This window comes from Citrus sinensis, chromosome 7 (assembly GCF_022201045.2).
Source record: "Citrus sinensis cultivar Valencia sweet orange chromosome 7, DVS_A1.0, whole genome shotgun sequence".
NCBI classification, from domain to species: Eukaryota; Viridiplantae; Streptophyta; class Magnoliopsida; order Sapindales; family Rutaceae; genus Citrus; species Citrus sinensis.
The window spans coordinates 26,269,997-26,284,066 of NC_068562.1; the positions used below are offsets into that span (position 1 = coordinate 26,269,997).

Here is a 14,070-nt window from a genome sequence, read left to right on the forward strand (position 1 = left end):
TGTCTATCTTGAAAATGGGTTTATATAATTATTTATTTGTATAATTATTTATGAAAATAAGAGAGTCTCCATGACTATTTCGTCAAACTAAGAGGATGTTTTTGTCCTTTTCCCTTACATTTTTAACATAGAATGGTAATGAATAATTAAAAAAAGGGACCCAAGTAATAAATGTGAGAAACATATCTAATTATCTTTCTCACTTTGAAATTTTTTAATATACACAACACAATGAAAGTGCTGCTTGAACCATAAGACTTTCAACCAGAAAAGCTCGATTTGAAGATACCTTCAAAATGTTGGCACTTTTTTAATTGACTTATTTTGATAGCTTAATTGGTAAATTTCAAATTAAAATTGAAAGGTTATCATATGAAACACTAGGACTTTTTAAACTAAAATTGAAAGATAATATTACGAAACCCCTGGACTTTTCAAAAGCCAATCAGAATGGAAAATGATGGACAAATCGATCATTTCTGGTAATAAGATCTTGTGCATGACCTTAGATGATCCCAACAATGTAAACTCGTTTTTCTTTTTATTATTAACCATCAATTGTTACCATATGTTTATTTATCATAGAATCAGATAAAATAACGTTGACATCCTTTCAATCAAACGGAAGCTTAATTATGAAGCTACTTTCTTATTGCTGTATATGTGTTATTATATTTGTTTTCATGGGCGTAGTTGGGATTGAAAAACTGTACCACTTTTCATATTGTAATTATAAAATGTACCACTTTTCAAGGAGTAGGTGGGATTGAAAAACTGTATTAAACTGGTGGGACGACATCATGTGTTTATAATAATCATTAAACGTATGCACTCTACTCTTCAAACTTACATCACTTCAGTAGCTTATTTTATCAAACCCTTAACTTTTGCATTTGTCCAGTTGATTTTCTCGTCAATGCCAGCAAAAGTGAATTATTTCATAAGCAACCATCCGAATCTATCCCTATACAAGTATTATAAATAATTTTTCTGAAAATTATTTTATTTCTAGAAAATATATTTTGATATTATTAATCTATCATGCAAATTTGATTCAATACTACGATTTGTTTGCCAATGACTGACTTTAGATTTCTATAAGAAATATAATATATATATATATATATATTAAGCTAAATTTTCGGGGGTTAGTATAATCAAAGCCTATAATAGTAAGAAAAGGCTATTTACCAAATCATACTCAGTCCACTCTCTTATTTGTACATTTGAATGAATTTTGAGAGTTTAGAACTTTAGATATTCCGTATGCATAAAAGTCTATTGTGTGTCTCAATACCATATATTTGATAAGAGATCCATAAAATTAATTTAGCTTACATGTATCACAGTAAGTTTTGAAGTCGATGGCCCAATTTCTCCTCTTCTAGATGGAGCTTCAATTTCTTTTCATCCTATCCTTTTGTCTCCTCTGTCTAATTTTTTTTTCAAAATTGTATTCAAATCTCCAAACCCTAATAAGAAATCCTTCCCCAACATTCACAACATGGCATCACAGACATTTTATGTCGCATATTAAGAGTTGATTCATATATATATATATATGTATGTATGTATGTATGTATATATGTGTGCATGTATATATATATATATATAGACACACACACACACAATATAACTACTTACGAGGATCCTATAATAAAATTTGATGCCAAAATATGATAAAATAATTCTGCCTTCAGAAAATATGATACAATAATTCCCCACACATCATATGATTGCTGGTTTTTCGCTGATCGAAGTATGCATACATAACATGATTTTATTTAAAGAGAAGCATGAAAATAATGAGATACAGTTATTGTACAATAATCTCAACTTTGTAAGCATATTACTATTCTAACTAGAATATAATTCATTCTTTTATTCAAAGCAAGATAAATAAAATTAACTCCTTACTTCATTATAAATATGCTAGGGTTAGGGGAAGCATAAGCCATGATGCTAGTTTCTTGTTCAAATTTTTCCATGTCCTCCTTAAACATTACCACCAATGCTTCTATTCCTTCACTGTCACTTGCGCTTGATAAAATAGCAAGATCAGGTAACAATATGGGCCCCAGACTAAACCAAACAGGCTTCCCCCAACCAAAATCAACTTCATCACAAGGCAATCCAACCATACTAGTCAAAAGAAATGACCTTGAATCTTCCCCTACTTCATACATATCCTTAATGAAACCAAAATACTCATCATTATTCATCACCTCTCTTCCCATTCTCTTGGCTTTTACCACTTCTCTTACTAAACTTGTTACCTCTATGGCATCATCCTCGGCTAGTGACCATTCTGCCCTTACAAGTCGAGTAATGTTACCCATGCACCGTGGAAACACTGGTGGATTGATCTTGTTACGCAAATTCATAGCATAATACATTGAATGAGAGTGCAACTTGTTATCAATTGCCCTCTTTCTTTCACGCGCTACAGCGATGCAGGCACCCCAAATGAGTGCTGAAACAATCCCGAAACGCGTTGCTTGTAACACGTCATCGTCAGAATTGTTATCAGCCATTAATTCTTTATTCACCTTCTCCTTTAGAGTTGCTATCTTCTTGCCATCGAACAACAATCTTTTGAACACAATCTTGCGTGAAGATTGTGGGCTTGGGATCTGATACTGCTGTGGGAACTTTACTGGCGGAAACAGAGAGGTGCAATCTAAAACGATATTGTTATTGCAAATATTATCATCATCATTAATCACCCCACGATCGATTTCACCCCAGGTTTTCATGAAGTTAAAGATTGCCGAACCGTCGGCCACTCCATGAGAAAAACAAACACCAATTGCCATTTCACCGCTGTTGAACAGGTTTACTTGGACAGCCAAAAGTTCTCTTTCAGAAATCTCTAAATTCGATAATTGGGGACTAGGTGGGATTAATTGTTGTAGCAGCTCCATATCTGGTGGTTGAAGAAACTTTGATATATCACAGCCAACATTAGCTTCAATAAATGCAGCCCCACGATCATTACAGTCGACCGAAAAGCCATCAATCAATCTTCCAGCAAAAGGGTAGTAGTGGGTTAATGTTTTTGCGAGAGATTGCTTCAATAAATCGGACTTTTTTTTTAAATCTTGGTTCTTGCAACTGGTCGAGTAGAAGAAAACTAGGGGAATGTAAACATCAGTATTCATTTGATCAATCCATGAAAGTTTATAGGTTCTAAGATGTTTCCCCGTTGAAAGTGAAGGTTTGACTCTTTCGGTGGAAATGATTTGAACGTCAGAAGGGGCACTTTTGATACTTCGTTTTGTGAAGATCTGGATATCATTGGGGATTAATTTGGAAGCAATTATTGGGAAAACTTTTTTGAGAGTCACTGCCATCTTTTGCTGGCTTTGAGAAATTATTCACCAAAGTGAGTGTTGAGTGGCATATAGTGTGCAACCAAATTCATCATATTTATAAGTGTCTTGCATAATTGCTTCTTGAAGGATTGGATCTCCAAAATAATAAAGAAAATCAAAGCGAATCCCTTAGAAAATATACAAAGTCAACAAATGGAGGTGATTTCAACGATAGGCAATATTAAAAAAATTCTCACTCTCTGGGTCAATAGATTAGATTGAGATATATCAAATTCTACTAATTCTTGTTACTTGTTATATAATAACATGTATTTAATATATAGAAAGAAGGGAAACTAATGAGTAAAATAAAATTTGTACAACACTTAAATATTTTATGAAAGTAACATAAATATTTTGGATTTGCCCATAAATATGCTAGTTACTATTTTATTTTAATGTCACCAGAATATTAACTAGCAAGAAGTAACTTTTTGTATCTCTGACGGAATAAGTCGAATTGGTTTGTCCCCTTCTAGTGAAAACAAGAGGTCACATGATCATTTCCCTTTCCCACCAACCCTGGGAAATAAAATTATTTAATTGATGTTTCATGTATATAGGATGGAATATGAAATTAACTTTTTGTTGAAATTGGAGTTACATACATAGACATAAATATATATATGATGTGCTAGGTGATTAGTGTGATTGTGTATTTGGGCCGGTGTGAGTGTGCGCACGCGCTTGCGTGCATGCGTGAAACGACCCGACCCAAACCCTCAGGGCAAGTCTATCTAATCGCATCAAAACTGAATAGATAATAATCTAATTAGTAAGAATTCTTATGAAAATTTGGTAAAATCTCCTTTATAAATAGGGAAAAGGACTCAGACACCCTCAAATTTTAGTAAAGGGACACAAAACCCCCTAATGTTTCAAAAAAGACATACATACCCTCATTTGTTAACAGAAACCGTTAGTTTTAACAGAAATGATAATTTTAATATGTAATTACCGTTATATCCTTCTAACATATAAATTGTCCATTTTGTCCATATATTATTAATAAAATTATGAATATACCCTCATTACCCAATTTCTCTATTTAAATTTTTGTCCATATAACAAAATTATTAATAAATTTTTTATCAAATTCTCTTCAAGCCAAATAATTATAATCCATTACTCATGAATAAAAATAAATAAAATTAGTTATTAATGCCATAAGAATAACAATTCTCCATATGTCAATCATTTAAACTTGTATAATAAAAAAAATTAAAAAACGTGGTTAACAAAATCTTAATTGTACTAAATAACATATCGAATAGACATAAAAACCACCAATAAACATAACAAATAATCATTCTATCATAATATTGTATCAAATTGGCATTGGTAAACATTACAACGATAACCATAATATTTTTTGAAAAAAAAAATCCTGTTGAGACTTCGGATCTGTGTTATGGAAGTCAACCTCAGCTTGAAATGATTCTTGTTAGGATGTCATTGTAGTATTATCTGAAAGCAGGCCATTATTTGTTACCATCTGCAAACCAGCACATGCTTTTCATTGATAAATTAAGCACAATAAATCACCAATAAGCTAGACAAATTAAGAACTATATTCATCAAACAACCATAAACCAAAAAAAAAAACCAAAAAATCTCATCATGATTTATTTATATTCTCGCATATACATCACATATGCATCAAACAGGTCAGAAACTTTTTGAATGATAATAAAAAGAAATAATTAAGCCATTCCGAAGGGTGAATAATGAGTAACTGAAAAGCTATCATTGTCATCTTCTGGCGTTATGCCCATGGTAAGCCTACTTATTCGGTGAAATTAATTGTCTAAAATTCTCGAAAATTAATTAATTGTCCAAAAATTCCCCAAAATTCTAGTGGATTTTGAATCATAATAAAAAGAAATAAAGTTAATTTAGTAAAAAAATGAAAATTAAAGAGAGAAAAGCTAGTTTAAGAGAAGTGAACCGTGGATTGAAGATGCACGAGCAGCAGCCACATGAACGAGCAACAATGACGCACGAGCAGCAGCCAGACGCGATCTTGATCGACGCAATGGAAGCGTGAGCAGATCCAGCAGCTTGCGGTAGCGCGAGCAGATCCAGCAGCTTGCGGCAGCCCCAGCAGTAGTTTTCGGCAAACCGTGTGAGTGTGTACGTTAAGGATTTGTCAAGATCTGAGAGGAGCTATGTGTGTGTGTTTTGTTCGTGTGTGTGAAGTGTGTGTATGGGTTTTTGGTCAATTAATTTTTTACTAATATGAAATTATGATATTAACCTTTGACTAATTTAACGAAACGATTATCGTTAACAAATGGGGGCCTGTATGAAGGAAACGACATAATTAATTTTTGTAAATCAGAATTACATATGAATTTATGCAATAAACTCAAAACGAACATCTGTCCATAATATACAACTCCCGTGTTGATAAAATTATTAAAATACCCTTCAATCCGTACATCATTAAAATAATCTAAAATAAAAAATCACCGAATTACCCTCGAAATCGTAATTACAACAAATCCTCAATTTTAGAAATTACTAAAATCTTTACAGGGTCAAAAATTACAAATTGCCTTCAAATTATTAAATTATCGAATTGCCCTCGTCGGTCAACAGTAATCGAGAAGCTCGAGTTAGACACTTTTGGCCGAGCTGAGTTCAATTGTATTGACGGTGAGCTCGCACGTGCCATGATGGTGCCGGAATCTAGTTCGAAAACTATGTAACTTTAATATTTGAACCATGGTAAATCGAAAACTTTCGGTAGTTGTGGATGGTCAGAAAATAAAAAAGGAGTTATGGGGAACAAAACCTAGCTGGTGGTGTCACCCCAAACTGGCAGAATCGACAGTGAGATGAGGTGGGTTTTACTGCCGCTTATTGAGCTAAAACATCGACGTTCTGGCCATTAATCGGTGATTGTGATGGCTGGGATACAACTATTGGTGTTCAAGCTTTAGATTGGTATTAAGCTTGGCTGTTGGAGTAGTCGAAATCACGAGATTCGACCAGGTCACTTTTAAGGGTGGGGTCGGGTTTTGGGTCATTTTACAACTTTTCTCACTCTCTCATATGTGTATGTGTTCCCCTATTTCAAGCTTCTTCTTTTATTTTTATTTACCTTTTAACCGCCTCATTTTTTTTTAACATATGTTACAATCCTCCCCACTTATAAAAATTTTGTCCTCGAAATTTACGTACTTGATAAAAAAAAGATAGGGATACTGAGCTTGCATTAAGTCCTTATGTTCCCAGGTAGCCTCTTCCTTTATGTGATTCCTCCACAATATTTTTACTAGCGGAAGGGTCTTAGAGCGTAGAACTTAGTATTTCCCTTCCAGTATTTTCACTGGTTCCTCTTTGTAAGTCAAGTTTTCTTTTAAGTGAATAGGTTACTTCGATAACATATGCTTGGGTCATATATGTACTTTCAGAGCATTGAAACATGAAACACATCATGGATTCTAGATAAATCGGGCAGTAGAGCTAATCGATAAGGTAACGGACCAATGCACTTTAAGATCTCATATGGCCCAGTGTAATGTGGGCTTAGCTTCCCCCACTTCCCAAATCGAAGTACTCATTTCCAAGGAGATATCCGTATGAAAACTTTATCTCTAACTTCGAATTCAAGTTCCCATTTACGCTTGTCTACATAACTCTTCTGTTTATCTGCATCATTATCAACAACAACTTTCTCTGCAAATGAGGGGTTAGATTCATCAAACGTAACATGTATAGATTCTTCCACAACTAGAGTTCTTTGGTTATAAACTCCATAAGCTTTGCTTGAGTTTGAATACCTAAGAAAGGTGCTAACATTGGATTTTGGATGAAATTTGCCAAGATTATCATTAGTGTTTTGCATCCAAAAACTTTGAAATAACCAATGTTGGGTTTTCTATATTTCTAAAGCTCATATGGAGTTTTATTGAGATGAAATCTAATCAATACACGATTTTAAAACTTTGAAAATTGATGCACAATGCCTAAATTGTTGCAAAAGGTTTCAAAGGCATGATTTTCAAGCTCTCATGCATGATCACTTCTAATGCATGCAATACCATATCCGTTTTCATTTTGAACTTTCTTACAAAACACTTTAAAAGTATCATCTTTATTAGATAAGAATAATATCCATGTGTATCTTTAAAAATCATCCACAATTACAAAATCATAATACTTCCCACTCAAGCTAGCATACCTTGAAGGTCCAAATAAGTCTGTGAAGTAGTTGAAGAGATTTTAAAGTAGAAATATGATTTTTGCTTTTAAAAAATATTTTGATTTGTTTACCAAATTGACATTCTTCACAAATTCTATTTTTTTGGAATCTGATTTTTGGAAGATCTTTAACTAAATCGTTTTTGGAAATCTTTGAAATTAAATCCATGCTTGCATGTCTTAGTCTTTTATGCCATAACCAACCATCATCATGCAATGTGGAAAAACATTTATCATGTGTAGATGCACAATCTATATCAATGGTATAAACATTAACATATCTATTTCCTATAAAAATATCTTGCCATCACATGCACTCTCAATAACACATCTATTCTTATAAAAAACAACTTTATAACCCTTATCACACAATAGATTAATGGTAAGTAAACTACGTTTCAAGTTTTCAACCAAACACACATTTTCAATAAGAGTAGAGGATACATTACCGACATTTTCGATACCAATGATTTTTCTTTTTAAGTTATCTCCAAAGGATACGTTTCCACCATTTTCAATCTTGGTAAAACTTGAAAACCAAGAGTAATTCCTTGTCATGTGTCTTGAAGATCCACTATCCAAATACCACTTATTTTTTCCTTTTCTTTTGTCCTTGTAGAAAACGTTTCTAAGTTTTAGGTACCAAAAATATTCTTGGGTCTTTAAGTGTTAGTAATGGTTCTTTTTGGACCTCGAACACATTTCACACCATAATATGCATTTATTTTTACTGTACATCTATTTTTCTTGTGACCATTTTTATTACAATAATGGCATACAACTTGATTGTTAATGGAGGTACTCTTTACAAAATAATTCTTATAATACTTCTGTTTCAAATTTGGCTTATAGCCAATGCCTTCTTTGTCAAACACATATTTTTGTGAATTAAGTAAGTTATCCAACATCTTTTACCCATTTGTGAATTTTATCACAATTAATTTAGCTCATTATTCTTCTTCTTAAGCACTTCATTCTCTTTTACCAATTCATCAACATGTGATTTTTCATGCTCATATGAGGTAGTTTGTTTACCTTTAAAAGATGCAATCTTATTATACAACATTTTATTGTATAATTTTAATTCATTTATCTTCTCATTCAATGAATTATTTCATTTTTCTAGGGCATCCTTTTCATTTGTAAGTTCTAGCATTTTCTTTTTCTAGCATGCATTCTTTTTACCAATTTTTATTCACTCATCATGAAATTCTTTAAAAGCATTATGTAACTCATCATATGTTGGAAGTTCAGTTACCTCATCAAGTTCATCAAATGATTCTTCCTCGATTGCCATGAGAGCTAGATTTGTCATTTCTTGGTGCTCTTTATCATCACTTATTTCCTGATCGCTATCATCCTATGTGGCTACCATTGCTTTCTTCTTGAGCTTGTTGAGAAGAGGACATTCAGACCGTATGTGTCCAGGCTTTTTGCATTCATAGCAAGTGATTGACTCATTCTTCTCTTTTTGGTTCTTAAAGTTTCTAAACTTTCTCCGTTCACTAGTTTTCTTGTAGAATTTTCTGAATCTCCTAGTCAGCATAACATTTCTTCATTATCCAGCTCGCTTTCCTCATCGCTCTCATGTTTTGAATCTTTGAGAGCAATGCTTTTCTTATTCTTTTTATGCTATTTTTCTGCTGCCAAATCTTCTTCATATGAAATGAGAGAGTCAATTAAATCATCAATAAGTAAAGTATTTAAATATTTGGCTTCTTCAATGGCTGTCTTTTTAGGTCTCATTCTGTTGGAAGTGATCCGATGATTTTCTTGACTTTCTTGTTATTTGAAAAAGTTTTTCTTAGAGCTCCTAGGGTGTTCACTATGTCTGTAAATTGTGTATATATAGAATACATACTTTCATTTTGTTCAATTTGGAATAATTCATATTGACGAGTGTATCTACTGATTTCAGACTCTTTAACTTGATTTGTCCATTCATAGGCAAGCTCAAGTTTATTCCATATTTCTTGAGCACTCTCACAGCTAAATACTCTATAAAATTCTTTCTTATCAAGAGCACAAAACAAAGCATTCATTGCCTTAGAGTTTAAAGATATCTTTTTCTTTTCTAACTCACTCTATTGACTTGACGGTTTAGGAATATCATCTCCTTCTTCATTTTTAGTAATAGGCATGAATGAACCATCACAAACAACTTCCCAAATTTCATAATCTAAGGCTTTCAAATAAATTTTAATCATAGTTTTCTAATATGGATAGTCATTACCATCAAAGAATAGAGTCCTAGTTGTGGATTGTCCTTCCCTAAAGGTAGATTCATTTTGGGTTGCCATGAATTTTTTAAGTCCTAATAAGAGAACCTTACTTTGATACCAAATGAAATAATATCTAGGCAACCCAAAAGGGAGGGGGGGTGAAGTGAGTTTCTAAAAAATTACCAAAACTTAATCAAAACTTGATTCAAATCTTAAACGAATTTAAAGTATTAATAAATAAATCATCCAAAATATAAAAAGATAAGGGAAGATAGATTCAAACACAGAGATTTTCACATGGTTCAGCCAACCTTGTCTACGTCCACGTCTCTAAGCACATTGGGCTTGGGGATTCCACTAGTTAAGCCTTCAAGGCTTTAAGAACACTTACAATTGACTTCAAAGGTGTTAATTAACCTTTACACTAAGAGATTATCCTTAATCTCTTAACTCAAGTGTATCCCAACACTTACAATCACTCAAAACAAAGATTACAAATATGTTTTTCTCTCACACAATATATAAGATTACAAATCAATACCCAATATGTGAATAAATGAAACAAGAATGAATTTAAAGTTTAATGAAGGTGGTATTCTCGATTAGAAGCTCAATGATAACGTTGTGATCAACCCTTATTTGAATTTGATTGAGCTTATTTATAGTTGGAGTTTAAAAATAGCCGTTGTTGACTTTCTGCCTGAAATCGGATCACTATTAACAATTATTGGTTACTATTTTGACTGGTCTAAGTGACCGTTCAGTTGAATTTCAAATAAATGGTTGATTGATAGCCACTATCGGTTCACAGTTAATTTTTAGAGACCTGCAAAACAAATTTCTACTATTCATTCTTGCTAAAAGGTTGAAGATTAGTATAGAATGACATTCTGAAAATTATCGGTTAGCCGTTTGAAGTTAACGGTTCGCCAGTTATTTCCAGTAGCCTGCGAAACAAAATAGGCTTATTCGTTTCTATTAAATGGTTCAAGGTTAGCACAAAATTTCATTATGAAAATTATCGATTAGCCGTTTGATATAAACGGTTCACCGTTTAATTCCAATAACCTGCCCAACACACTTGCCTTGTTCGTTTTTGCTAACAGGTTCAAGTTTAAAGAATTATCCCTCTCTGAAAATTATCGATTAATTGTTTCAAAGTTAACGGTTCACCCTTTACTTCCAGAATCACAGTTTTAACAAAATTTCACACATATTGTTTTTCTGATTTAAAAATAATGATTATCCATATTTCATTAACACATTTAGAAATATTATACGGCTTTTAAGAAAATGTTTATTACTGAAAACTCCAACATTTTAATAAAAAACATTAAAGTTTGTTATCATCAGAATCAATATAATGAACATATACATGCTAACATATCAAAGGTAAATAATTATCCCAATTACCTTTTAACTCCATAACATAAGCTCGCAACATATCCTCCTGGGTTTGAATGGTACGTTCTAGCTGACCATTAATCTGTGGACGAAAAACTGTAGTAAAGTTCAACTTGGTGCCTAAAGCATTTTGCAAGCTAGTCCAGAACTAAAAAGTAAACCGGGAATCTCTATATGAGACTATGGACATAGGTACTCCATGAAGTTGAACTATCTCAGCCACATAAATACTCCCCAACTTGTTCATCGAATAAGTGGTTTTAAATGGTAAAAAGTGAGCAGATTTTGTAAGTCAATCAACAACCACCCAAACACTATCACGTCCCTGCTGAGTACATGGAAGTCCCACTACTAGATCCATCGTGATGTGCTCCCATTTCCATTCAGGAATAAGAAGCGGTTGAGAATACCTTACAGACCTCTGGTGTTCAGCCTTAATATGCTGACAGACTAAACATTGAGAAATAAATTTTGCTATCTCTCTCTTTATGCTATGCCATAATGATCCCTCAAGGTGCGGTACATCTTTGTACTACCAGGATGCATTGTATAGGCTGAACAATAAGCTTCTTCCATAATTTCTTCTTTAAGATCCTTAATATCAGGTACATCAGATCGACCCAGCGAATGTAAATATAAATTTCTATATTAATATTAGTTATAATATAATATTTGATATTCTAGAGATATCTTGGGGTAATAATTCAACATCTTGGCTGAGAATGTTGATCTTTGGAGTTGGTTGTATATTGATTTATTTAGATAGTATTTATTTTACATATTTACAAGTTCGAGTTCTTTTTGATTAACCGTGTCAACAGAGAAGCAATCTTAGAGAATCCTTCCATAAATCTACGATAGTAGCCAGCCAATCCCAAGAAACTTTTAACCTCTATGACATTTTTAGGCCGCCCCTATTTCACAACTGCTTTAATCTTTTGAGGATTAACATAAATGCTTTCCGCTGATATCACATGGCCCATAAATACTACTCTGTCCAACTAGAACTCAGACTTACTGAACTTAACATACAATTGTTTGTGCCTTAAAGCTTGCAAAACAGTCTGCAAATGCTCTGTATGCTCCTCATCGCTTCAGGAATACACCAAGATATCATTAATGAATACAATTATAACCCGATCTAGATATGAGTGAAATACCCTATACATGAGATCCATAAAAGCTGCTGGAGTATTTGTCAACCCGAATGGCATCACTAAGAATTCATAGTGTCCATAATGGGTTATAAATGCTGTTTTAGGAACATCTGCCTCTTTAATTCTAAGCTGATGATACCTCGAGCACAAATTGATCTTAGAAAATACTTTTGCCCTTTGGAGTTGATCAAACAAGTCATCGATGTGTGGAAATGGATACTTATTGCATACCGTAACTTTAATCAACTGTTTGTAGTCGACGTAAAGTCCTAAAGTCCAATTTAGGAATGGCAAAAGGTTGGGACGGGCTCGGGCTTGGCCAAGCCCTACCCGACCCGATAAAAAAAAAATTGAAACTCGAACACTATTTAGTTAGGGTTGGACTCGAATCAGGTCAACATTGGGTTGGGCCCAACCCGACCCTACCGAAATAGTTAACCCTCCTATTTCCCACCACTATTTCAACCAATTTGGCAATTCCTCAACCATTTCAAACACAATTCAATTCCAATTTTCACAGCTATTTCAACCCCACACACAAATCAATTTTAAAATGCAACATAAAAACACACAATACAATTAAAGTAAAAACACACAATGTAATTCCACAACCATTTTAGCCATACACAATTCAATTTAACAACCCAACATAAAAAATAAAAAATAAAAAACTCATGTCTTATACAAATAAAAACACAATTTAGTTCCACAACCTAACATTAAAAAAACATTGTCTTATACAAATAAAAAACTGATGTCTTATACAAATAAAAACCCATAATTCATAAAAACTCATAAAAACACACAATTTAGTTTTTTTTTATAATAGGGTCGGGTCAGCTATAAGCCCGATCCTGACCCGAAATTTGTTCGGGCCTTAAAATTTTGATCCTAACCCGACCCTAACCTCAAAAATTCGGGTCAAAGCCCTAAAAATTAGGGTCGGGTCAATCAGGCCAAAAATATGGTTGGGCTAAATTACCAAGCATGCTCCCCATAGGGATACAGTAGGTCGAATAAACCTTTTATCTACCAACTATTGCAGTTGAACTTTCAGTTCTTTCAATTCTGCTGAAGCCATCTTGTATGATGCTATAAATATAAGAGATGTTCTAAGGACTAAATCAATACAAAACTCAACCTTGCTGTTAGGTGGCATCCCAGGAAATTCATTTGAAAATACATCTTGAAATTCTTTAACTATGGCAATATCCTTCGATCTCAATTCTCAAACTTCTGTGTCTATCACATGAGCTAAATAAGCAGAACACCCTTTTCTTCACAACTGTCTTGCACTAATGGTAGATATGACACATGAGGGTAGAACTCTACGCTCCCACAAAATTTCAACTTAGCATTCCCTGACTTTTTAAACACAACTTCATTTTTGAAACAATCCACCGTAGCATAATGAAATTCAAGCCAATCCATGAACAAAATAGCATCGAAGTCATGAATGTCTAAAGACATCAAATTCGCCTCAAATTCATGCTTACCTATTATAATCATACAATCATAATATACACTCTCATCAAGTAATGACTCTCTAGTAGGTGTGCGAACAACTAAGCCACAATCTAGTGGCTCGGGATCTCGCCCTAAATGTATAACAAAACTATAGGAAACAAAGAATGTATGGATCCAGGATCAATAAGAATATAGGCCTCACGACCAATGATAGATAATATACCCATAATAACTTCT

General features: G+C 33.2%; 1 protein-coding gene across 1 annotated transcript in view; it reads right to left on the bottom strand.

Annotated features, from left to right (window-relative positions):
• Positions 1-1,760: 1,760 nt before the first annotated feature.
• Positions 1,761-14,070, bottom strand: part of LOC127903676 (stemmadenine O-acetyltransferase-like) — a 32,611-nt gene continuing 20,301 nt past the window's right edge. The window contains exon 2 of the mRNA XM_052444058.1: positions 1,761-2,225. Within this exon, the coding sequence (XP_052300018.1) occupies positions 1,914-2,225 (312 nt within the window). The 3' untranslated portion in view covers positions 1,761-1,913. The remainder of the gene's footprint in view (positions 2,226-14,070) is intronic.